This window comes from Geotrypetes seraphini, chromosome 1 (assembly GCF_902459505.1).
Source record: "Geotrypetes seraphini chromosome 1, aGeoSer1.1, whole genome shotgun sequence".
Taxonomy (NCBI): domain Eukaryota; kingdom Metazoa; phylum Chordata; class Amphibia; order Gymnophiona; family Dermophiidae; genus Geotrypetes; species Geotrypetes seraphini.
In genome coordinates, this window is record NC_047084.1 from 259,217,257 (window position 1) to 259,244,622 (window position 27,366).

At 42.2% G+C, this 27,366-nt stretch overlaps 1 protein-coding gene across 4 annotated transcripts in view; it reads right to left on the reverse strand.

Annotated features, from left to right (window-relative positions):
• ACOX3 (acyl-CoA oxidase 3, pristanoyl) overlaps nt 1–27,366 on the reverse strand; it is a 158,159-nt gene that overhangs the window by 48,597 nt on the left and 82,196 nt on the right. For all 4 annotated transcript variants that reach the window (XM_033950119.1, XM_033950109.1, XM_033950138.1 and 1 more), the window contains exons 11-12: nt 23,755–23,875; nt 21,259–21,381 (exon numbers count right to left, since the gene is read on the reverse strand). In XM_033950119.1, the coding sequence (XP_033806010.1) occupies nt 21,259–21,381; nt 23,755–23,875 (244 nt within the window). The remainder of the gene's footprint in view (nt 1–21,258; nt 21,382–23,754; nt 23,876–27,366) is intronic.

Consider the following 27,366-nt stretch of genomic DNA (forward strand, 5'->3'; position numbering starts at 1 on the left):
AATATACAAGGCTGTAAAGACATTTACAAGACACAGTGTTACTGTCCATTTTACTATGCAATAATACGTACAGAGGCTTGCTCTACAATCTGCTCTGCATTTACCACACAGGGCAGGCAGCTAGCATAAGGGCACTGCATTAAGTAGCAAGTCCAATAGCTCGGGCCCTTTAAACTATCGAACCAAGTGTGCAATGAAGTCGACATTAACTGCGACACTGACAGCAAGCTGAGGCAGCGCAAGTGCTTTGTGATCCCCACCAGCACCAACAGTTCCAATCTCCCATCCCCCCACCCCCCAAAAAAACCATTTGATCAATGGGTATGAGATGTATGGTGGGGAGACAGATATTGGAGGCAGGGGGAATTAAAAGGTGCAAGGTTTATGCGGGAAAGTTGGAGCACCAACAGTTCCAATCTCCCATCCACCCCACCCAAAAAAACCCATGCAGCTTCTGATCCCCTCCCAGCATTCAATACTCCCCACATCCTTTAGTATTGAATGCTGGGAGGGGATCAGAAGCTGCATGGGTTTTTTTTGGGTGGGGTGGATGGGAGATTGGAACTGTTGGTGCTCCAACTTTCCCGCATAAACCTTGCACCTTTTAATTCCCCCTGCCTCCAATATCTGTCTCCCCCCCATACATCTCATACCCATTGATCAAATGCCCCTCCAGACAATGGACTAACCCCAGGAAAACTCCAGGAAAAAGGCCCACTGCACGAAGCAAACCCTTTCTTCCCAAACTCCCACTCTTTTCTGGGGATTACTTGGGGGCTGGAAGTGGTAGTGCAGTGAGGTTGGGGGACAGTGATTGTTCTCCACTACCATCCTGGATCTGTTGGACTGATGACCCCTAACACTAGTCTTGTGGTGGGCTGTTGATTTGGTAGGGGTCAGGGTTTGTGCAAGGGTGGACTGGAGGCTGGGGAGAGATCATAAGGTATGAAGTTATCTAAAGGGGAGAGGCAGAAATCAAAGGCTAAGACTGATTGAGAACCAGTGCCACCAAACTTTCCTGTGACACTGGGCTATGAGTACCAGTAGCGTGGCCCACTTACTGCCTTTTCTTGAGCACACAGTAATGACCCATGTGCTAACTGTTACAGCCGGTCATGCCTCCACCTACCTGTCAGACCCAGACCTATCCTACGTCCACGTTAGGCAGCTAACGTGGCATTTTTAATGAATAGGTTCCCTTTTCTGTGCAGTTGATAGAAGCAAGGTCTCTGCTATTGTCTACTGCACTGAACACACTGCAACTTAGTAAAAGGACTTCTTAGTGTCAATAGATATCCTTGATCATAGGAACCAACTTTTCAAAATGATAGGGGTTGTTCAACTCTGCACAAATGACCAAGGCCACATAAATGAAAGCAAAGCATGGCGAGTTATGAACATAACTGGTCAGGCTGCCTTTAAATGAAAAGCATAGCAGGTGATGCACAACAGAGAGGATGTGTGGGTAAAAGAAATGCTAGGGGTAGCACTGCAAGTCCCACTAGCCTCTCTTCCTCCCCAATACCAACTCATTGCTATAGTTTACCATCCTGCTCCCAGTCCATCTACACCACACTCAAATATGCCTTCCAGTCCACCCTGGCCCATCTATACAACTCATATTCTCCCCCCCCCCAATCCAGTCCTCAATAGTTCCTCTTTCCTACCTAACCTGTGCACGCCATGCTTTCTCTTCTCTCAGTCCATCTTCACTTCTAATCTAATCTAATTATTATATACCGAACCATCTCCTAAAATAGGAGCTCGATTCAGTTTACATAATTAGATCACAAAGAAAGATCCATTAACGTTCATTGGAGCTATTGCCTAAAAAGCGATAAAACATAGTCATTTTTAAGGTTCTGCGAAAGATCTGAAGAGATAAACATGATCTAATTTGAGGAGGTAGTCCATTCCATATTGCAGTTAGTAAGTATGGAAAGGAGAGTGAAATTTTACTAATGGACTTGATTCTTCTCAAAGATGGAAGAGTCTTAATGTTTTCTTTCTCCTCTCCTCTTCTGATTTTCTTTTTCCCCCCTCACTTCTTTCTCCCACTGCAGTTTGACTTTTATTCTGCGGTAGGATGCTTAATACTCCCCCCCTATATGTACTTCACTCTCCCATTCTCTACTTCTCTACTCTCTACTTCCTCCTGACCTGACTTGCCACATACTAATTCCTCCCCCCATTAGGTTCCCTCTTACTTTATCTTGCACAGTGTGTGTGTGTGTATGCCGTCGAGTCAACCACCAACCCATAGCTGCATGCACAGTGAGGAATCCTCCATGTGATGTTTCAAGGCAGAGTGGTTTGCCATTGCCTTCTTCCGTGCAGTGTGTGGCTCTACTATGTTGCTCCTGCCCAACATAGGGCCCTTGGACAGTACCCTATATAGTGTACCTCAAGTTAGGTTCCAATTAGGCACCTAACTTAAGGTGCTCAAAACAGAATTTAGGTGCCCAAATAGGGGTAAACAGTACCTACTATTACTAATCATTTCCATAGCGCTACTAGACACACATAGCACTGTACATCAAAACACAGAAGAGACAGTTCCTGCTCAAAAGAGCTTACAATCTAGTCAAGACCGATAAACTGGACAAGAAGGTGCATCAATCCATTGTGCTTAGATGGGGGAAATTACAGAGGAAATGATAAGACAGATATTGGTGCCTAGTAGGTGGGTTGGAGTTTGGAACTGAAAGCACTTTAAGTGGTATTCTATACGTTAGCAGGTGTGCATATGGGAGGGGCATGAGCAGAACAAACAAAGTCACCAGGCTTATGGAATACTGTTAATTGCATGCCTAAGTGACAATATTTAGGCACTAAAGTTTATACCTGCCTTTTACATGGTGTTAAATGTTAGCATCCAAATATCAAAGTAGGTTCTATTCTGTAACAGAATCTGGATGCCCAGTGTCTCTCAAACTGTATGCCACGGCACAGTGGTGTGCCTCAAAGAGATTCTGGGTGTGCCAAGAGAGATTCCAGAATTTTACTTTATTTTTAAAAATTCCCTTCATAAGTATACACTACAGTAGATGACATGTACGTCACGTACGCAAGAGTCTTGTCAATGTTATGAGCATCTGTGTGTGTAAGGATACAACTGCCCAGACAAGCACCATTCTTTGGCATAATTGGTCCTTGAAAACTAATGGCTAGTAATTTGATTTTTTTGTGCAGTAGTTATCCTAACTTGAGCAACAAAGCAATCAAGGCTTTGTTACTGTTTGAATCTTCTTATCTTTGCGAACTTGGATTTTCAGCTCTGACAGAAATTAATTTGAAAAAAAGAGAATGACTGCAGATGGCGGATGATGAAATGCATGTTTGCTTGTCGACTATAGAGCCACATTTTGAGTTAATTTGCTCTCAAAAAACAAGGACATCCATCACATTGATTAGCAATTCTATTCCATCAACTTTAGTTTCACTGTTACAATTACCCATACATAGCTTAAATAATTTTTTTGTTGGTTTTGCAATTTTATAATTTCAACTATAATGTGCTGTCTTTTATTAGTGACTGAAGAAATAAATTTTTTTTTGTGTGTGCTTTTTCTTGTGTCATGTCATCACGTTTTTACGTTTTTCTGATGAAATACGTCGTTTGCCGGCAGTTTTTTGATTGGGGTATTTAAATGGCTCAGCATCTTTTGAAACTGACGCCATTTTTTGAGAAATAGTTCAGCAAGGAACCAGGTCATATTTGCTCCGTAAGTTTGCTGTTTTAAACACTGAATTTAAGAATTTTGTGATCCAATACATCCAAAAATGTTTATTGAATTTTGTTCTTTTCTTAGGCACTGTTTATGCTTTTCCCCTGACGAAGCCAGTGCAGGTGAAACGGTGGCCCCGTTGGGCTTTGAATGCAGTGCTGTCCTCCATCTAAGATAAGTGCCTTTTTGAATTTGTGCACTATCTATATCATTTTTGGATGTTCTCTTAGCTTTTCTAAAAATATTTAAAAGATTTATTTATAGAATATTTAAAAATATTTAAAAACATTAAAAAATACTAAAAAAGTAGTACCATCAGTACATGCCATAGGCCAATGATTGAGATCTTGACCGAAATCTATATTCAGCAGTCTTTGTCTGAATAATCGGTCTCTGAGGCTTGGCATTTAATCGTTGTGTGATCGCTCTCAGCGAAAATATATCTTTCCCTCCAAGCACCTTGAGCTATTAAAACAACAACAGTGCCCATCCCAGCCCATCTCCTACCTTATCCCCCTTTTTACTAAGCTGTGGTAGAGGTTTCTATTGCAGCCCGGAACGCTAAATACTCCAACGCTGCTCTGATGCTCATAGAATTTAGCGTCCCAGGCTGCGGTAGAAACGTCTACAGCAGCTTAGTAAAAGAGAGCCTTAATCTCTTTTTTTTAAAAATCAGAATCTTCAGCTCCTCTAGTCCTCACATTCTCTTGGCATCTACTGGGGTATCTTGGGTGGAGGGAGGCTTATTGGGGGAATACAGAGCAATCCCCGAGAGCTTCTGCCCCAGCAGCTCCCTCAGTCAGACTCCTTAACAGTAGTCTAATGGTAGTAATGCTCAGGGATCATACTGCCAAATAAGGGAACCACAAGCCTACCATTAAGAGATGGGTTCTGCTGGTGCAGTAGCACCTGTGGATCGCTCCTGCTCTCTAATGCTCAGCATGGAGACCCCTAGTGGTTACCAGATAAAGGGGCAGGATTCAAGGAGATGCTGCTGGCTCTTAATGGATCAGTGTTCTTCAATGCAAGGCCCAGGAGCCAATGATGGCCCTTATCCTTCTGGCTTTTTTTATACTACTCTTTGCATCTCTATCCAAGCTCATGACAGAAAAGGGAAAGCAGATGAGAGGAAAAGCTGCATGCTTGAGGAAGAAGGCATTTCTCAGTGGATGAAAAGAATGCATTTGGAAATGCCCGCTTCCTTGAGGATACCCTTAGTAATATGTTTGAAGCCAGGCTGGTGGGCTAGATGTAGAGAATGACAAGGGGAAGGGTTCCTGTGGCAAACAACGGTTAGTCTGCAGGAGCAGGAAAAAATGCAGCTGGTTTATGGTGGGAACGGGAACAAGGCCATCTAGGGTTACCAGATTTTCTGTCTGGAAAATTCAGACCCCTAGACTTTAAATTTAAGCTAAGTTTGTTATTTTGGAATTTCTAACTTTACGTGAGTGTGATAGACTGTGGGTACACAGCATATTGAATATTTTTTTATATCAACTGAAGTATATTGAACATGTTATGATTGGGTGGTGAGGCGATATACTTGTTTTTGCCTCTATGTCTCTGAGCATATGTTTCATCATAAGTTGATATGATTGCAAATAAGTAACATCTGAACACGAGAGTGATTTTGTATTAGATTTGTGATTTTTCTATGTAGCATTCTGTAGTAATTTGGCTTAAGATTCCTCTAGAGAAAGGCCGTAAAAATCAGCACCCTCCCCAAGCAGTCCCAAGGTTGGTCTGGGTTTTGGAAACTGCTAAAAATGGAAGGCAGTTCCAGAGGTGCCTCAAAGTCTGAGCCTGTCCCTTGTCTCCACAGAAACCCGGGTGCAGAGAGCTTAGAATGAAAACACAGTTTATAAGGTGACTCCTGCATCCCCAAAGGTGGGGGCTACTGTTTCTCTCATGCTGTAAAACACAACAGATGCTTTCACTAAAGTGTTCAACTACCATAGGTAGGATATACAATACATGCAGAACCTCCTAAATCTCCATACTACATACTGCACATATTCACCTAGGACTAAAGTTGTAACTTACTGAAAGTATTAAGGCCAAACAATTTGACCATGTGATACCGCATATTGGTTACCAGTTTCCCATAGAATAACTTATAAATGTTACTTCTTAACATTCAAATCCAAAACTTTTCACACCCCAGAATTTATCAATAGGCTGATCATTCCTTATAACTCATCCAGAACACTATGATCAAATAATCAACACATTTTAGTTATACCTTTACTACGCCAAATTGTATATGATACCTCCCATTCAACGATCTTCTCTGTAAATGCCCCTCAATTGTGGAACTCTATGCCATCACATCTTCGGAAGGAATCTTCTCTGGATCGATTCAAATCGAATTTTAAAACTTTTTTAAAGACACATTCAATTTATAATCCCCCAATCACTGTTAACGACAAAAATGAAATCTCTCTCCCCTATTGTATTTACCATTCATGTCTCGCTATCCAATCGATTATTGTATTTCAACCCTATATCCTAATATACGATCATGTACGTCTGTTAATGGGATATGTTTGCATTAACCATATTTTATTCATTTTACCTTTGTACACCACTTAGAAGTTTGATAATGGGATAACAAATTTTAAATAAACTTAAAACCTGAAGTACTGTCAAAGAGCCATAATTAATTGCTACTGTTTAAATCAGTGTTCTTCAACCGCTGATCTGCAGAAATTTTCTGCTGGTCCGCACAGAGCTGGCAAGATCAAGGGAGCTCCGACATTTTGCTTCCCAGCTATCAATACTTGCCTGCAACAGCGCCAATAGTGCCAGCGCACTGATTCGCTTAGGAAGCCTTTGGTCCTTTGATGAGTCATGCTGCCTCTGAGGAAAGATGAAGCTGCATTATCAAAGGCGGGCCGCGACTCAGCAAAAGCCCCATGGCTGCCGAAGTGAATCGCTGTGCTGACGCTACTGGCACTGCTACAGGCAAGTACTAAGGGGAGCGGAGAGAAGGGGAGGAAGCCACTATTGGAGGCTGGGAAGCTGCTGGATAAAAGAAGAGCTGCTACTGGACCAGAAGGAAGGGAGGGAGGAGAGATGCTGTTGGGAGGGGAGGAGGGTTACTGCTGGACAGGGGAGGAGGAAAAAAGGAAGGAAACAGCTGGCAGGGAGATTAGAGGAGGGGAAGGGGTCAGGGTGGAATGAAGAGATCAGATGAGGGGAGATACAGAGGAATGAGAAAGTAGAGAAAGATTGATGCTGGGAAGGGGGTCAGGAGAGAAACAAGGAGAGAGGGACAAAGATGCTAGATCTGGTGTAAGAGAGATAAAAATGAAGAGAGCAGTGAAGCTGGAATGAATCATGTAAAACAGAGAGAGGGGGCGCAGGCTGGATGGAAAGGAGAGAGGGGCATAGAAAGAAGGCAGATACCATATGGAAGGGGGAGAGGGCAGATAGTGGATTGAAGAGACAGAGATGCTGGATTGAAGAGACAGAGAGGGCAAATGCTGGAAGGAAGAGAGTGAAAAGAAGATGAAAGCAGAAACCAGAGACAACAAAAGGTACAAAAAATTAATCTGATTTCTATTTTGTGATTAGAATATATCAGATTTGAAATATATATCATGCTAGAGCTGGTGTTAGACATAACTGGGGACTGCAAAGCCAGGCAGTGCTTCTTTAGCTTCCAGCTGGCTTAGGGCTCTCTCTGACCAGGGGGCAGTTGCCCTAGTTGCACTCCCCTAACACTATTCCTGTCATGTGTGACTGCGGTATTCTGTTAGCATGATATTTATGTGTAGCATTCAGTTTTCTTGATAGTAGAGGGGATATATGTGAAGGGTAGGGGAGACAGGGGTTTTGTTGATCCTTGCTCTGTATTATTTGTATTTATAAAATGACAATTGTACAGAATTTTTATACTTTAATAAAATACGTTCAATATAAACTATTTGAGGCTTGTGTGGATGCTGCGCGCGCTAGACACTAACTTCTCCATAGAGCTGGCGTTAGTTTTTCTGCATAGCGCATGGGTTAGCGCGCACTAAAAACGCTACCGCAGCTTAGTAAAAGGAGCCCTAAGTCCTCATTCTTTCCTAATAATAATTTCTGAGCCATAGAAGCAGCACAAAGAGACATCCACTAATCTCACAGGACTTCCCCTAAAATATGAAGACCCTTGGTTGCCGACACTAAATCATTACTGAACACCGATCTAATAAGGCTCTACTTTGTTACTGACTGTGCACTGAGAGTTTTCTCACAAGGGTAAGGGAGGCAAACAGGCAGGCATATTGACTTGTTAATGTACATTATACTATGCATGTCATGTCTTTTCACATTTGTAGAAAAGTTGTTTTTGTGTGCTAAAAATATGTACTCATCTGTAGTTCATTCTTAATACATATACTCTAGATCAGTGTTCTTCAACCGCTGGTCTGTGGACCGGTGCCGGTCTGTAGAAATTTACTGCCGGTCCACAGGGTCGGCATGTGCATCGGGCCCAAGATGTTATGATTCATAGAACAAACAGACTGTATTGTGACTTGATTGACAGGGCATGTTGGTCAATTAGCTCCCGGGGACATTCAAAAAACGAATGCCGACCTATGGGACAGCTGAGTCTTCCGTGTTGCAGACCAATAGGCTTTGAGCTGACTGGTAACTGGCTGATGCAGGGGGATAACAATGCGGATGGGAATTGGAGGGAAGAGGAGAGGATTGTAAACATTGAATTGGTGTTGCGAACACAGTCTTTGAGACTTGGGCAGCATGTTGTAGGAGAATTGCCACTATAGTATCTGTGGGTTTCCTACTCAAGTTAGTTTATACTTAACTGTCAAAGTTTTATAGGAAGGCAGTTAATAGATCCCAAAATAGATGTGTTCCAAGAAATTGAAACGGTGAGAAGAAATAGAATGATGGTAGGAAAGTCTTTGAGACATTGCTGTGCAAGGCTGCCCTGTGAACTTCTAAAAGCTAAGTTACTCAGCATTTCATATTCTGCTCTTTTGACTGGTTTTCAGCATTATATCTGCTTAATTTCTCTTCTCCTCCCTGTTTCTTACTAAAAAAAATATAAAAAAGCACAAAAAAATAAATCCTTCTCTTTCCTCTGTTAAATCTAATTTCCTCTTCCTGCAGTTTTGTTTAAAATACTGTGTTTTAGGTGGTATAGAGCCTATATTTCTGGTGCCTGTGGCTCAGGGTGACTAAAGTAGGGAAAATCCTGTTATAAATCCTGTGTTTTAGGGTAGCACTGATATAACCTGCAGTTTTGTTTAAAATACTGTGTTTAGGTGGTATAGAGCCTATATTTCTGCCTTACTAGTAGTCTTACTTATAGTCCCACCAACCCCAGGGACCACTATTCATATATAGAGACCCATATAATCAGGACTACTCAAATCAAGTCACTTCACAACCAATCAAGATGACCTTTATTCTATGCAATCACTGTGGTGCTTTAATTCCAAGACATACTATTTGGAGGCTTAAGGCTTGCCCCATCTGTTTTCAACTTGCCAGTATTAAGGAGGAGCTCTACAAACTTAAACAGGAATTGAATACAATTAAAGCAGCTTCCATCACTCCACAAAATCATACCAACTTACCACCTCTACCTCAAAGAATAAAACAGCCCAGGAATAAATGGGTCACAGTAGGCTCAGGAAGACTGCGACATGTAACACAGAAACATCCACCTTCACTAATATTACCTCTACAGAATTCCTTCACTCCACTAGTGCACTGCGATACTCAGGAAAACAGAAGGGAGGTGGGACTGGAACCAATGAAGGTAACTCAAGAGAACAAGCGCACCCTAAGTACAAATAAAAAAGCCAAAAACAGAAAACTATTACTGTTGGGGGATTCCATCATCAGAGGCATTAACCTTGGAACACAAACGAGGAGACCAAAATAGTGAAATGTCTTCCAGGATCCTCAGCTACCAGGAGTTCCAGGCAAATACTGACTATAATTAAGGAAGAAACTAAGGATTTTAACACTGATGTTGTTATCCATCTGGGAACAAATGACCTGGCCAACAACTCCACACTTGCAGCACAGAAAGCTTTTCGGGAGCTTGGTGAGGGCGTGAAACCTTTTGTAAAGACTTTAGCTTTTTCTGAAATACTGCCTGCATATGGAAAAGGAGAGCAAAGAGTGAAAAACACAGAGGACTTTAATAGATGGCCCAGAGCCTGGTGTCATCAAGAAGGCTTCAGGTACATAGGAGGATGGGGAAATACATGGAAGGACAAGAAGCTATATTGCACTGATGGGCTACATATTACTACAGCAGGAAAAAGAAACCTTGCAGAGAAATTTAGACAATATTTTTCTAGGCATTTAAACTAGAAGGTGGGGGTGGTGTATGTACGAAGGACAATTATAGAGACCACCCCCGGCAAAAGAAAAGATGTGATAGTAGTAAAGGCTGCAACATAAGCAATATCAGCAACTCATTTCTTAGTATTGCAACGGAAAGTGAAACAACACAAAAATCCATACGAAAAAGGAGATTATCGCTGAAAAATAGCTGGAAAGCGATGACCACAAATGCTCACAGTCTAAGCAACAAAGTTCATGATCTGCAAGCCCTGATATTAGAGGCAGATCTAGATATTGTTGCTATCACAGAGACATGGTTCAGTGAATCACATGGATGGGATGCAAACATACCGGGATATAATCTTTTTAGGAAGGACAGAGATGGTCATAAAGGTGGAGGAGTAGCTCTCTTTGTAAAGATCAATATCCAAGCGACCAAAATGCAAGGGACCTGGGGAGAGGAAGAAGCGATATGGATTGCTCTGAAAAGAGAAGATGGAACTTCTATCTACGTGGGTGTAGTCTACAGACCTCCGACTCAATCGCAGCAAATTGATAAGGATCTGATTGTGGATATCCAAAAGTTTGGAAGGAAAGAGGAGGTTCTGCTGTTGGGAGATTTCAACCTGCCGGATGCGGACTGGAATGTTCCGTCTGCGGAATCGGAAAGAAGTAGGGAGATTGTGGATGCCTTTCAAGAGGCTCTGCTCAGACAAATGGTGACGGAACCCACAAGGGAAAAAGCGATATTGGATCTGGTCCTCACAAATGGAGAGAGTATCTCTAATGTTCGAGTGGGTGCTCACCTGGGTAGTAGCGATCATCAAACGGTTTGGTTTGATATAACGGCTAAAGTGGAGAGCGGCCGCACAATACTTAAAGTCCTAGATTTCAAACGTACGGACTTTAATGCAATGGGAAAGTACCTGAAGAAAGAGCTGTTAGGATGGGAGGACATAAGAGAAGTGGAAAGACAGTGGTCTAAGCTGAAAGGAGCGATAAAAATGGCTACGGACCTTTATGTGAAGAAAATCAATAAAAACAAGAGAAAAAGGAAGCCGATATGGTTCTCCAACCTAGTGGCTGAGAAAATAAAGGCAAAAGAGTTGGCGTTCATGAAATATAAAAAACCAAAGAAGAGGAGAGCAGAAAGGACTACAAGGTGAAACTGAAAGAAGCCAAGAGAGAGATACGTTTGGCGAAGGCACAGGCGGAAGAACAAATGGCTAAAAATGTAAAAAAAGGAGATAAAAATTTTTTCAGATATATTAGTGAAAGGAGGAAGATAAAAAATGGAATTGCTAGGCTAAAAGATGCTGGGAACAAATATGTGGAGAGTGATGAGGAGAAAGCAAATGTGCTAAACAAATACTTCTGTTCTGTGTTCACAGAAGAAAATCCTGGAGAAGGACCGAGATTGTCTGGCAAAGTTACACGAGAAAATGGAGTAGATTCTGCGCCATTCACGGAGGAGGGTGTTTATGAGCAACTTGAAAAACTGAAGGTGAACAAAGCGATGGGACCAGACGGGATCCATCCCAGGATACTAAGGGAGCTCAGAGAGGTTCTGGCGAGTCCTATTAAAGACTTGTTCAACAAATCTCTGGAGACGGGAGTGATTCCTGGGGATTGGAGGAGAGCGGATGTGGTCCCTATTCATAAAAGTGGTCACAGGGATGAAGCAGGAAACTACAGGCCGGTGAGCCTCACTTCAGTTGTTGGAAAAATAATGGAAGTGTTGCTGAAAGAAAGGATAGTGTATTTCCTTGAATCTAATGGGTTACAGGATCCGAGGCAACATGGCTTTACAAAAGGTAAATCGTGCCAAACGAACCTGATTGAATTTTTTGATTGGGTGACCAGAGAGCTGGATCGAGGACATATGCTAGATATAATTTACTTGGATTTCAGCAAAGCCTTTGATACAGTTCCTCATAGGAGGCTGTTGAACAAACTTGAAGGGCTGAAGTTAGGACCCAAAGTGGTGAACTGGGTCAGAAACTGGCTGTCGGACAGACGCCAGAGGGTGGTGGTTAATGGAAGTCGCTCGAAGGAAGGAAAGGTGACTAGTGGAGTCCCTCAGGGTTCGGTGCTGGGGCCAATCCTGTTCAATATGTATGTAAGTGACATTGCTGAAGGGTTAGAAGGAAAAGTGTGCCTTTTTGCAGATGATACCAAGATTTGTAACAGAGTAGACACCGAAGAGGGAGTGGAGAATATGAAAAAGGATCTGCAAAAGTTAGAGGAATGGTCTAATGCCTGGCAACTAAAATTCAATGCAAAGAAATGCAGAGTAATGCATTTGGGGATTAATAATAGGAAGGAACCGTATATGCCGGGAGGAGAGAAGCTGATATGCACGGACGGGGAGAGGGACCTTGGGGTGATAGTGTCCAAAGATCTAAAGGCGAAAAAACAGTGTGACAAGGCAGTGGCTGCTGCCAGAAGGATTCTGGGCTATATAAAGAGAGGCGTAGTCAGTAGAAGGAAGAAGGTGTTGATGCCCCTGTACAGGTCATTGGTGAGGCCCCACTTGGAGTATTGTGTTCAGTTTTGGAGACCGTATCTGGCGAAAGACGTAAGAAGACTTGAGGCGGTCCAGAGGAGGGCGACGAAAATGATAGGAGACGTATGAGGAGAGACTGGAAGCCCTGAATATGTATACCCTAGAGGAAAGGAGAGACAGGGGAGATATGATTCAGACGTTCAAATACTTAAAGGGTATTAACGTAGAACAAAATCTTTTCCAGAGAAAGGAAAATGGTAAAACCAGAGGACATAATTTGAGGTTGAGGGGTGGTAGATTCAGGGGCAATGTTAGGAAATTCTACTTTAAGGAGAGGGTGGTGGATGCCTGGAATGCGCTCCCGAGAGAGGTGGTGGAGAGTAAAACTGTGACTGAGTTCAAAGAAGCGTGGGATGAACACAGAAGATTTAGAATCAGAAAATAATATTAAATATTGAACTAGGCCAGTTACTGGGCAGACTTGCACGGTCTGTGTCTGTGTATGGCCGTTTGGTGGAGGATGGGCAGGGGAGGGCTTCAATGGCTGGGAGGGTGTAGATGGGCTGGTGTAAGTCTTAACAGAGATTTCGGCAGTTGGAACCCAAGCATAGTACCGGGTAAAGCTTTGGATTCTTGCCCAGAAATAGCTAAGAAGAAAAAAAAAAATTTTTTAATTGAATCAGGTTGGGCAGACTGGATGGACCATTCGGGTCTTTATCTGCCGTCATCTACTATGTTACTATGTTACTATGTAAAGTAAACGTTATTTGCTACAGAAATGAAAATAGAAGGAGACAGAATGATATGATTTGATTTCTTGACTAACTTGTAGCTGATGTTCCTGTGCTGGCCCTGGGTCATTTTGTCTCTCATTAACTTACGTTTCCTGCTTGGTGGGTTTTGCTGCCTGGAGGGAAGCAGACAACAAAGGTAGGGGAATGATTTTATTTTTGAATTTAGTGAATGAATTGTGTCAATTTTGATAATTTACATCTGCTGTCTGTATTTTGCACTTTTCAGGAAGAAATACATTTGTTTCTTTTTCTCTGGGGTTGTATAACATACAGAGTCTCGAATCTTAGGGTTTGTTTGTAAATATTAGTACTTTTAGTTTTTAGTCCCGTATTTGCATGGGGTTATCTGTGTTCTGGTAGGAATGAATATTGAAAAGCATACAGTGTGCTTTGTGTAGTTTAATTTTGTATTTAACCATTATGTGTTGTTAATAAGATTATATTGTGTGTATATATGAAAAATGAATGGAAAAAATAGTGTTACAATTAGTACTATTATGGGGGCGGGGTCTGGCCCACGACTTAGCCCAGTGTTCTTCAACCGCCGGTCCACAGACCGGTGCCGGTCCACAAAATAATTATTTTATTTCCACCGGTCCATAGGTGTAAAAAGGTTGAAGAACACTACCCTAGATTATGGTGTGGGCCACGTTTTACAATTAGAGAGTAAATGATAAAACAAAATCAACTTTTTCAGAAATTCATTGGTTACATAGAAAACCCCAGATGACCCATGCAGTCTCTCCAGCAGTGATTTATCCCTTTGAGTAGATGCACAAACAAATTCCCGTATGGAACTCAATAGTCAGACCCCGTTTGACCCATGCTCTTCACCTAACCTTTGCTGTACTACCCATAATATAAGAGGCCTTTGGAGGAGCAGGACGCTGAGAGAAGCACTCCCGTCTTGAAAGGAAAAATTTCTTTATTCTACTTTTAAAAACGACAATTTCATGCCTAAAAGAAGAGGGAAACCGAGGGGTATCCCTCCACCTACCCCGGGCTTCTCGACGCCGAGGCAGACTGTGATAACAGCATTCACAGTCCCCTCTTCCATGTCGGGCGTTTCCGCTGCTGTGGAACCGGGAATCCATAGCTTGGACGGCGAGATGTCGCTCTCGTTGAGCCCGCGAGGACCGCATACCCCTCCCAATCCCGGAGAATCTTCGCTGCAGCGGAGCTGGCGGGAGGGCTCCCCCGGAGTGTGGGGTGAGGCTTGCTCTCTCTCCGAAGTTGACCCGGAAGTGGAACATGCAGCAGACACGCTGACCTCGACGTTGGAGAGGCAGCGTTCTGGGGGAGAGGAGCCGACGGTGACCGGCGGTGGGGAGGTGGCAGGAGCCCAGACTTCCATCGCTGGAGCAGGAGCCGTGCTTGGGTCGGCTGGTGTCCCCCTCCTTGGACCGTTGGTAAAACCACAGGCTGTTACTCTGGACTCCATTTGGACTGCAATTGAGAATCTTCACCTGGTATGTTCTAACTTTGTTACTATGACCCAGAATTCTACCTCCAGGATAAGCTCCTTAGAGACTATTACTCAGCAACACCAAGTGGAATTAAAAAACTTAGATAAAGCAACAACAGAGACTAAGAATCTAATTACCAAACAAACAACAGAAAAAATGATGATTTTGAGGAAGATTGAAAACCTGGAAAATCAGCAGAAAAATTTAAATTTGAGGATTCTTAATTTTCCGGTTGCCAAGTTTATGTCTCCTAAAGAACTCTTTAAGAACTTTATGTTGAATGTCTTAAATGTACCTGAAGTAAGTCTTCCCCCGATACAAAGAATTTACTATATAAAACAAGTGCAGAAAGAAAAAGCTACAGCAGATGAAAATGTTCAATTAGATGTTTCTGATATTCTGCAATCTTCTGACATTGAAATTCAGGGAAGAGCAACTTTATTGGTCTCGTTGGTATTTCTTCAAGATAAAGAAATGTTGCTGAAATTATATTTCAATTTAAAGCAGATTTCCTATTTGGGGGAAAGGGTATATATATTTCCTGATGTTTCAAGGTGGACGCAGTCCAGAAGGAAAGAATTTCTGTTACATAGATCAAAGGTGATTGCTTTGGGGGCAAGTTTCCAGTTGCGATTTCCTTGTAAATGTTTTATTTCCTATCAAGGAAGTAAATATATATTTTTCGAACCTTCCCAATTAGGTTTTTTCCTTGAAGGTAAAGGAATCTCTACACAGTCCGAATGATACAGGTTAATAATGCGGTTAAGGTTACTTTGGATAGGTAAGATCTGACTGCTCTATTTCTTAAAGTTTTTAGTTTCCTTTGTATATTCCCCTTTCCCGAGGGGTTTTACTTTCATCTTGTCTCTTCTCCTTAAGTTGTGGACTGTATTATATGATTTATATGGATGTTTAAATTTCAATTCTTGGTATGTAATATGACTAAGAGAATAATATATTTCTGTATTTCTTTAAACATCTTGTATAGGATGCATTAAAATGATAAATAAATAAAAATTAAAAAAAAAACAAAAAAAAAAAAAAAAAAAAAAAAAAAAAAAGAGGCCTTTGGCAAATATGTATGAAGATGCTGGCTCTTCTACCTAAATATAAAAAGCACAAAGACTCGGAGAAAAACAATAAGGTATTCAGGAATTATTTTACTCAGGCTGGATCTAAATTTTTTTGATTGTATCTCTATGGCATAATAAATATCATCAGATTAATTGTGTGTTAACATTTGACACTGGTCTATGCATGATTATTCCTAACAGAACTTGCATCATTCCTTACTATAGTAAGGAATGATTCAGGGCTCGTGAAGATGAACTGTGAATCATTTCCTTTATCTTTTCTTATACTTTTTTGTTGTAAGTGCATCACGTCTCCCCTATTAGTGGGCTTTAAAAGGAATTATGTAAGATTGATTAGGCTGTTTTCTTCTTTGTTTTGGTGACCCCATTTTTCCCCTTGTATTATTGGATTATTCAAATCACAATAAAAAAAACTTATTGAACTTTAAAAAAAAAAAAAAAATTGCAGGCAGCTGCTAAAAATGATTCAACATTTACAAGACAAAGCATGAGTACCATTGGATGCTATGTTTACTTCTGAAATATTGCAAAGAATACAAAAGCCAGAGCTTTCTGTAACCATGGTAAACACAGCCACTTTGCACTACAGTACACAGCACTAACATTTTCACCTGCCATTGAACAAAAAAGCATCATTTATTCCATGCGAGCACAATTTATTCAGAGAGACTTATTTTGACAATACTACAAACTAAGAGCTCCTTTTACAAAGCCGCGCTAGGGCCTTAACGTGTGGAATAGCGCGCGCTAAACTGCCGCCCGCGCTAGCCACTACCGCCTCCTTTGAAGCAGGCGGTAGATTTCCGGCTAGTGCGCGCTAATCCGGTGCATGCGTTAAAACCACTAGCGCGGCTTTGTAAAAGGAGCCCTAAGATTTTATTAGAATTTCAATGAACATTCTGTATACGGTATATTAATGAAGGCAGCACAAGTTATTTAGTGCAAAATTACTTCCTTGTAATAGGTGTTCTCTGAGTCTGACATTGGAAAGATTCCCTTAGCTTATAAATTTATAGAGTTTTTCACATGGACTACTCATGTCCAGCACTTCTCACAAAGTACTATTGCCCGAGACCACTTTAATTCTGCATTTAGCTTATCAGTTGACTACAACTGGGAATAGATGGGTTTTATAAAAGACTCCTACCAATAGGCACCTACAATTCAAAATGATACAGAACACCAAATACATTACAAATTACGTATATCTCCCAGGAAACAATAAAGGAGCAAGCCCAGAAATGAGGGCACTTAGTGCCCACTAGCAGCCAAAAAGATGGCTCCTGTTCGCTTACCATATTGCCTATGAATACCCATTCCATATAAACAACTTCTCTTTCTCTGAGGACAAACAGAACTATAAGCAGGAATACCTAGTCACAGGTTACCTTGAACTAAATAATGGAGAGAAAAAAAAAAAGATTGCCAATGAACAGACTGTTATGCATATTCCATTTTTTTCTCATTTTTCCCTGATGAAGGCAACCTAGAAATCATAAAAATGGGCTGTAGAAGAGAAGAAGTTGGATTATAAACCTCAAAGAAATTCCACAGGACAGATTGACAAACCTACTGTCTTGACAAGAATTTTTTTTCCAAACAGTAATAGGACATGAATCCATGAAGCAAACACCATGTCAAAGCCTTGTAAATATCCTATATGGAAGCTGATCTACTGGCCATACCTCTCCCTATGCAACCTAGCATACTTCTAGCTTTCGCTGTCACCTTTTCAACCTGTCTGGCCACCTTAAGATCATCATATACAATCACACCCAAGTCCCGCTCTTCTGTCGTGCTCATAAGTTCTTCACCCCCTAAACTGTACCGTTTCCTCGGGTTTTTGCAGCCCAAACGACCTTGCATTTCTTAGCATTAAATTTTAGCTGCCAAATTTCAGACCATTCTTCAAGCTTCGTCAGGTCTTTCTTCATGTTATTCGCACCATCTGGCGTGTCTACTCTATTGCAGATTTTGGTATCATCTGCAAAGAGGCAAATCTTACCCGACAACCCTTCAGCAATATCTTTTACAACAGAGATAGCCAGCTACAAAGCTTATATACAGTGTCAATCAATTAATTTATTTCTAATATTGCTGAAACAATATTGTTTTAGTTAATTTCCAAAAGGCTGGATAGAAAAGATCAATCTGAAAACTGTCAGACAAAGAATTTCAGAGTGTAAGTCTTTATCTGCTGTCATCTACTATGTTTCATGTTTAAGTATCTCCCACAAACACTGACCTGGTAAAAAATATCCTTCCAAATCTTTCCACATTAGACACTCCTTCCAGATGACACCCTTCCCTAAACATAAGAATAGCCCAGTATCCTGTTTCCACAGTGGCCAATCCATGTCACAAGTACCTGGCAATACCCAGATAGTACCAACATTCCATGCTACTGATCCCAAGGCAAGCAGCGATTTCCCCCATGTCTGTCTCAATAGCAATCACCCTTCTGAATCAGATGTTCCACTTTTGAACTAGAGAGTTGCATGGGAACGGGGACGACGGGAATCCCGCAGGACCTGCGGGGATCCCACGGGTTCCCCCTTCGGGTCACCAGAAGTCTTCCCCGATGTCAGCGCTGACGTCGGAGGGTGGGCTTAAGCAAAGCCCTCCCTCCCTCTGACGTCAGCGCTGACATTGGGGAAGACTTCCGGTCGGCTATGTGTGCTGCGGCAGGGCAGGCAGGAAATAGAAGACGAGCCTCGCGGCTCGAGCTCCATTTGGATGAGAAAGTTGGTAATTTGTTGGCAGATGAGGGCTGGACACAAACGTGGGAGGCAAATGCGGGACAAAAGGAGGTCGAACTTGGGAGGCGAACGTGGAACACAAAAGGGAGGGAGGGAGTGCATTTTTGGAGACAAGGCATGAACTTGGGAGAGAGGATGGAGGAAGGGAGGGAAAGAGGTGGGGGAGGGAGTGCGTTTTTGGAGACAAGGCATGAACTTGGGAGAGAGAATGGAAGAAGGGAGGGAAAGAGGTGGGGGAGGGAATGCATTTTTGGACACAGAAGATATGAACTTGGGAGAGAGGAAGAGAGGGAAAGAGATGCTGAGGTGGGGAGGGAATGCAATTTTGGACACAGAAGGCATGGACTTGGGAGAAAGGAAGGGAGGGAAAAAGTACACGGGAATGGAAGAAAGGAGAATTTTTGGTCATGAGGGAGTGAGGTACAGATGAGAGGGAGAAATATTGTGGTGGAATGGACAGATTGAAATGGATGCAAGAGGGAGGAATGTTGGACATAGTGGTGAAGGGAATGGAGGGAGAGATGTGGCATGGTGCTAGAGAGGGGTGATAGAAGGAGAAATGTTGGGCACAGGACTGGTGGGCAGGGGCGAAAGATGAAAAAGGGATAAATGCTGGACCATGGTAGGAGGAACCAATGGACAGCAACAGAAGAATTTATAGAAGATGGGAAAGTGGAAAAAAGAAACTGGGACCAACTTTATGGAAATATAAGTCTCCAGACAACAAAGGTAAAAAACGGAATTTATTGCCTAAAATATGTTAGTTTTGGGAAATGTATATAGCAGATGTCTTTGTATTGTGTTAAAAAGAAAAGGAAAAGCATTTCTGGTTTTATTTCTACAGTGTTGAAGTACTTGCTGACCCTTGCTGTGACTGGTGGGGATCCCCAAGCACCGCCAGCAGAGGACCTCCTCTAGAGACGGCCAGAACTCCCCTCCACCAAGCGCAGCAGTCGATGGCAGCATCCATGAGCCACTGAGGTGCCAGCATCTGTGACTCAGGGACGCTACTGCTGCCTGCCAAGCTTGGCAAAAGGGACACCCGGCCAACTGCAGAGAAAGTCCTCAGCTGATAGCTTGGGGGTCCTCATCAGTTGAGTATTTCTATTTTATATTTACATTAGAGGCTCTGGTAGAAACCCGTTTACAAAGTATGTATTCTTCCCAATTAATATTTCCAAATTAATAAAGTGTCTTTGCTTATTTGTAAATGGGTCTCTACCAGAGCTTTTAATTCAGTAACATAATTAAATGAAATAACTATTTCTGAAGTTTATAGGGACAGGCGGGGATGAAGAGGATTCCTCGGGGGGATGGAGGGGGACGGAGGGATTCCTTGCGGGGACAGGTGGGGACAGAGGGATTCCTCAAGGGGACGGGTGGGATTTTGGCAGGGACGGGTGGGATTTCTGTCCCCGTGCAACTCTCTGTTTTGAACCTCTTCTCCTCTCCCCCAAGAATAGAAAACAGAGCTGCCCCCCCAGATTACAAAACAGACTCAGATCAGATCCCACCCCTCTTCTGAGAATACAAAACAAAACCCCTGGGTAAGAGATCTCCAAAGATTCTCCCCCCAAACTGACCCCAACCAAGACAGTGCCTTCCTTCATTAAGGCCCCCCTGTGATCCCCCTCTAGAAATCTCCCATCAAGGCAAGCTCCCCTCCAGCAGTCAGTAACCCTTAACCCCTGACCCCCACCCACCTCTCAAGGCCTATCCAAAATGGATTCTGTTGGTCTAGGGGTGGGGGATCATGAATGGTCCCCCCCTCTACTCCCATACCGTCTATCTCCAGACTTCCGAATGACACCCATGGATCCTTGCCAGTTTATGAGTATCAAAATCACAAATACAGCTTCTGAAATAACTACCACTACTCTAAGAATTTTCCTGATTTTAAAAATGCATTTACCATGACCAAGTCATGACTTATCTGTAAAAAGGTTTATAGTTAAAATAGAGTCTAACCATATACTGTAGACATAAGTATGTTTAATAGCAGCGTGCTTTCTCTGTCTAAAGCATGAGGTGAAGCCAAGTGGCAAGATACACAAGGTATGATAAATTTCATTTCCAAAGGTACCAAAGGATGTACAGTATAGTTAAAAAACATATTTGGCCTTATTAGAAGCAAGCTCAAAAGATGGTTCTAATTTTTCAAACCCCTTTATCAGAATAGTTAAAATTAAGATGGGCAACTTGACTGTATTTTCAGAATATTCAAGTACAGTCTGTACAGTGACAAGATGCTTCCACGGATTTCTCACTTGGAAATTATGTTCATCTTAAAACAAACTAAATCAAGACAATTATTCTGATGCCTTGTTTAACTGTTTTCAAAACGCAGCTCACAGAGACATTACATGACAGTTATTTTCCTCTTGTATTACAAGAGTTATTTTTACCACTCTAGAACTGCAATTTCTGAAACGCAGTGGTGATCACTTACAGCCTCTGTACAAATTCCTTTAATATACCATTGAATTTCATTTAATGTAAATTCTTTATCTTATATCAAATTATGAGAAAACATTAAGAAAATCTTGCAAATCACTTCTACAGGTGCTGATTTTACATGCCACCATTGTCAGATACTGACCTTCGTGTTTTGCTGTCACCCAGCTAAGTAAGTAGTTGCTAGTTTGTTGAAGTAGGACATTGTTGTCTCCCTCATATGTGCAGTTTGGGTCATTGTCATTTCGGATTTCTCCCAAACGATTCACTTGATAAAAAAGATAATGGATACATTTGCAAACAATACTATAAAACAGTACTAGATATTGTATTCAAAGGAAGACAACACAATCTACTATTATCAAATGATTTTGGCTAAATGCCCTTATAACCATAGCGTATATATATATATATATCATTAAATTAGGAAAAAAAAACCTAGTTTTTACTTGGTTCAATAAGGGAACTTCATTATGATTAACTGGTGCTGGAGCTAAGCAATGGCATTCTAGTTCTTCCAGTACAACATCTCTTTTGGTACTCCAGTGAAATCTGGAACATAAGTCACCAGAAGAATGCTATGCAATCAATTTTCTCAGCATAAGCACTCAGTTCAGATCTGCTACTTGGAATTCACTGTTATTAATCTGTCTTAACCACTACTCTGAGGAGTGCTCAATGTCGGCACTTGAGATCCACAACCCAATTGTGTTTTCAGGGTGCCTGGAGGTGCTGTAGCATTGTACCTGGGACACGGAGACGTTCTGGAGGAGTGTAGAACAAGCAGAACAATAGAAGTAAAGGCGATCCAACTTTAAAAGCTCTATACCCATAGTGGATCTCTTTGGTTAAAAATAGTGTTGCTGCAAATGTCCCGAGATTATGAGAAATAGATAATGCATTCCAAACTTGATAGGTTCTATACCCAAAGAATACCCTGCTCTTTCCTCTATTCAGTATCTTGTTGTTGTAATAAGTAGAGTTGTTGGTGATGGGTAGAAGAAGTGATCCATCTTTATCAGGTTCTATACTCAAAATGGATTCCTCTATGGAACAGCTCCAGCAGTAGGAAATAGAAGAGGCATTTCATCTTTAATAGGCTCTACCAGCAGTCTCAAAATCATAGCCCACAGGCCACATGCGCCCCCCCCCAAGGTGCTATTTTGCAGCCCGTGGTCTTGTACATGATCTCGCACTCTGGACAGGAAGAGAGGCTCTGACGTCAGCTGACTTGCAACTTCCTGCTACCGTCGTGTATGCCGGGACTCCTGCCTTCACATATCTGCCGGATATGCGAAGGCAGGAGTCCTGGCATTCGCGATGGCAGCAGGCAGTTGCAAGTCAGCTGACGCCGGCGCAATCTTGCATACTGAGCAGGAAGAGAGGCTCCGGTGTTGGCATCCCAAAAGATAAATATGAAGGAACAGAACAAATTATTTTGTTGATTGTTGAAGTGTTGTTGGTTTTTTTTGTAGCTCTGGAAGATCGGGAACAGATCCAGCCGGAAAGGGAAAAATACAGAGTACCATGGGTCGAGTAAAATGTAGGCCAAAAAACCATCGACACCGTCGGTGGGGGCAAAGGCTTTAAAATTGCCTACAGGCCGCATTAGTGAACATAGACATTTTTGTTAGGAAATAAGAGGTTTAAAAGAAAAAACAACTAAGACGAAGAAAATAATGAAACCAATGAAAAATGAAGTGGGAAGGCAAACTTGACTGGACAAAGTCCAGATACATCTTTACTCCGCGGAAAAAGAAAAACTGACGACCTGGCTAGCTGGCATCAGGCAGGAAGGCTCTCGCGCATGCACGGTGCGGGCAGTCTCAAAGCTTTCTAAAGCTTAAAGTGACAGTACACTTTTAGCACTGTCCGTATTGGGCTCCGTGGATGACATCACCCATTTGTGAGAATATGCTGCCTGCTTGTCCTGGGATACGCTATGTTAAGTGCAATCATGGTATATGCTATATTAAGTACAAAAATTGCCCAATGATGAACGTGATAAAGCATTTCAAGTTAGTGCACACATATCAAAACTAACAATGTGGTAATTAAATTTTAGAATTTATTTTTTGGAGGGGACATTCCTGCACTAGCCAGCTAGCGTATCTATATTACCACATGCTAACTAGTTAGCACATGGTTAACAAAGGAGCCCTTACTATCACCTAAATAGGTGATGATAAGTACTCTTAGTAATTTTTTTTTTTTAATGGCTATGCACTAATGGAAAAATTAGCACACAACCATTAATGAAAATAGAAAAAAACCAAACTCTTTATGGCCATGGTAAAAATGGCCTTTGCGAACAGGAAAGACCCACATAGCACACTGCTCCCACTAAGCTGAGCGGGATTCTATCACCCACAGTACTGTCAGTGTGTGTGTGTGTATGTGGGGAGTGCTTTTTCAAGGTCATATTTTCTTTAGTGAGGGACAGGTAAACCCTGCAGGACTCCAGAGGACCTGCCCATCCCTAGAGACTGAAAATACAATATTGAAGTACCATCCTCTACTGGCAGCAATATAGCTGGAGAACTCCTGATCAGCTTAGAGGGAACAATGGCATAGGGGTATGCTAAGGCTAATTCTTACCACAGCTTAGTGAACGGATCCCTAAGTGATTTATGACACTTACTAGCTAAGAAGCCATGTCCCCCGCAAGCTTCTCGGCATTCTTGAGCCCCGTGCTGTGCAGTCCAGCTAGCAAGTGGTTTACTAGCACAAGACAATGCATGTATTTCTCTCCCAAGTTCAGCCTATGTAGAAAAAGAGATTAGTAAAACTTTTAAATATAATGTTTCCTTACATAAAAATGCCCCTGCCACATCTGTACACTATAAATGAAGTCACTGACAACAAAAATAGTGTGTGTTACTATGTATAAAACTATTTAAATACTGCACTAAACAAATTATAGTGGCAACCTATTTTGTGTTTTAGCACATGCATAATTCGGCGGTGTCTGGAATGTTGTGACCAGAAATGGCTGCATACTTTAAGCAGAAATGTCAACCCATTGATTTTTTGGTATCCATTTCCTCAAATACTTCAAGGATTCTACTTCAGAGAAGCTTCAGCATGTGTGCACATGTGAAAGGGCATTCACATGAAATACCAAAGCAACAAGGTTAAAAAAACCTTTGGCTATAATCAATTGTCCACGACAAACACATAGATGCAGAAGGTAGAGCTTAACTCAAAAATAACTGTCTGTGACATTGATTTGCATTTTTATGTTGTAATATTTATTATTAAAAAGGAGGAAAAATACTCAGTCAAAGGCCAAAGTTTAGTTATGGCTTTCCATAACTGTGGAGCAGTAACAATGTAGAGGGCTACAGATGAAACAACAAAGTGAAGTTACAGGAAAGCAATTTTATTCAAAGAACTAGCAAGATCCGTGTTTCTGTGAGTGCATGCATCAGAGATCAATAACATTCAACATATATATACAGTACTCCCCTGAAATTTGCAGGGTTTCCATTCCAGGAACACCTGCAAATTTAAAAAAAACTGTGAATGTGATTTAGGAGCTGATTGAAGGCAGGAGAGGGCAGCTGGGGCGCTGGCGGGTGCTGAAAATCATTCCCAGTATTTTCCGACCGCCTCTTCCTGGTACTAAAGTCAGGCTCCACCAATCAGGAGCTGCTTTGACAGCGTGTCAAAGTAGCTCCTGATTGGTGTAACCATGACTTTAGTACCAGGAAGAGGCGGTCGGAAAATACCGTGAATTACTGAGTCTGCAATTTGCAAATCGTGAATTCGCAGGGGTTTACTGTATAGCAAAATGGAGTCCCAGTATTGGTAGTATTCCTATCAATAACCACATTCGCAATAATAAAATATCAGCATAGAGAGTAGTGCTTCCCATATCAAACATTAAGTAGCAAAGAGTTCTTTGTTAACAGCATGTGGTCAAGCTTCTGCAATTCAGTAGACAAGCTAAGCTACTAGGGATACGGATCCCGAGCTCCACAAAGTTTTCTGCAGGCTGGCTAAACAGGTCCCCAAGGGATTAACCTGCTAGCTGCATACCAAAGTCTGCTTCTTCTCCTTGCAGGAAGAGCTTACCCCTGCACAGGGGAACTCTGGTGCACCAAAATCTGCAAACACCATGAAAAAACAGCCCCTCAAATGTGGAATTTACTCCCAATTCATGTACGAGAAGATTTAAGAGCAAGCTAAAATGCTTTCTTTTTAAAGATGAATTTGACAGCCAATAAAACTAGAATGCAGGATTTGATTAGGGTTCTCTACTGAGCCCTGGGCTTTAAATTCTTTGTTTCTTATTATTCTCCCCTTACCTATTGTTGTTTTTCTCTTATATGTTTCCTTTACTATCTTTTAAACTTGTATTTCTTTTCCTATTCTCTTCCTCTTGTGTCATTCGTTTGTCTTGTGAGTCATATTTACATTGTCTGTTTCTCTTTAATTATTGTAATTTAATATTTTAATATTTTGTACATCACTTAGAATGTGGAATAAGTGATTCATCAAATACTTAATAAACTTGGAAAGTAATATACAGAGCAGATCAGAATGACACCTTCCAGTTCATGTGCAAAAAGAAAAACTGAAGGGGGCAGCAGAGCCCTCTGGAGAAGGAGGAGTTGAAAACCAGGAGTGGATTCCTTCTGTATGGCTCACGAGTATTGCGAGAATACCCTATTGCCCAGAATGACACACCTAGTGAACTAGAATAATAAATATAAAAACATAAAAATAAAATAAAAATGACAAACAAATAGTTATTTTTGAGTTAAGCTTTGCCATACCACTGACTGGTCCGGTGGTTTTATGGTGGTGCTGTGCATTACCATGCAGAAAGTCCTTAGTTTAACTTCTGAACTGGACCTTCCTCGCCATGGGTTGTTTGGAGCTGAAAAAGCTGCAGAGCCCCTAGTCGAATACTATCATGGACAACATCAATAGCAACTAATGGTGAATTGATTGATTTAGAGCCTATGACAAAAAGCTCAGAGAAAATCATGATGCATGGCTACTGGCCTGAAAGCTGTTGCTGTAATGACAAGCCTAGGAATGAGATGCTATTAAATACAGAGTACACCCCCCTATCCCCACCAAGCTAAGAGTCCCTCTCATTCTAAATCATAAGAATAGCCATACTGGGTCAGAACAATCGTTCATCTAGCCTAGTATCCTGTTTACACATTGGCCAATCTAGGTCATTTAGTACCTGGCAGAAACCAAAATAGTAACAGCCTTCCATGCTACTGATCCCAGAGCAAACACTGGCTTCCCCCATGTCTGTCTCAATAGCAGACATGGAGGAAGCCAGTGTTTGTGTCCCTCATCAGACTTACTCTAACCCACAGAGCTTCACTTAGTGGCAAGCCCCCTTCCCCTTCAACCTGGGAAGTGTATCCTCCCTCAAAAGATCTCCCAAGGCAATAACCCTTCTCCCTACAAAAACAGCAGCAGTTGTACAGTGAGACTACCACTAGGGGTTTCCAGTGCCATTTTGAATGAGGGCATCAGCAAGGGCAGGAGTGACTGGAGATCATTCCTACTCAGACCAGTAAACACCAGGGATTTTGATTAAGGTGGCCTGGGGGGTGCCTTCAGGAGGCCTGGGGGTGGTCTTCCTTTTAGGAAGGGGATAATTCTTGAGTGGGCTTCCGCGCTTTTTGCGACCAAAAAAGCACTGGCCTTCGAGTTCTCTGCTGAAGCCAACAAGACCCTCTGGGGCAAACCCCAGATCTCATAAGATCAGATGGAACGGCTCCTGTGAGAGGGACCATGCTCCTGAGACCAGGAACTGTTGGCCAAGGAAGACTACCGGAACATTGATGACTCCGGCACCATGGGCCGCTGAGAAAGACAGAAGACGCACTTCTGTAAAGTGGAACGCCGCCGATCTTCCTGCCCCGAAAGAGAGAAAGACAAGAGCACTAGAGCTCCCTCATGATGTACATACGCCACTGCCCCAATGTTGTGGACCAGGAGTCCACTGCCCTGACTGAAGTGGGTCCTGCAGTGAGCCCGCAACCCAACAAGCTGGCATCTGCCCTAAGAGTCATCCACTCAGAAATCTGAAGAAACCAGCCCTGGTTGAGAGCCAACCCCTGAAACCACCAGCTTAAATTGTGGCTAGCTGGCTCCATCCAGGGAAGCGACAACTGAAGGGGGGGGGGGAACTCAGTGGAGGTCACCAAGATAGGAGGGCCTCCCATCATGGGCGCATGGGCATTCTGGCTTGGGGGATCACCTCCAATAAGACTGCCTG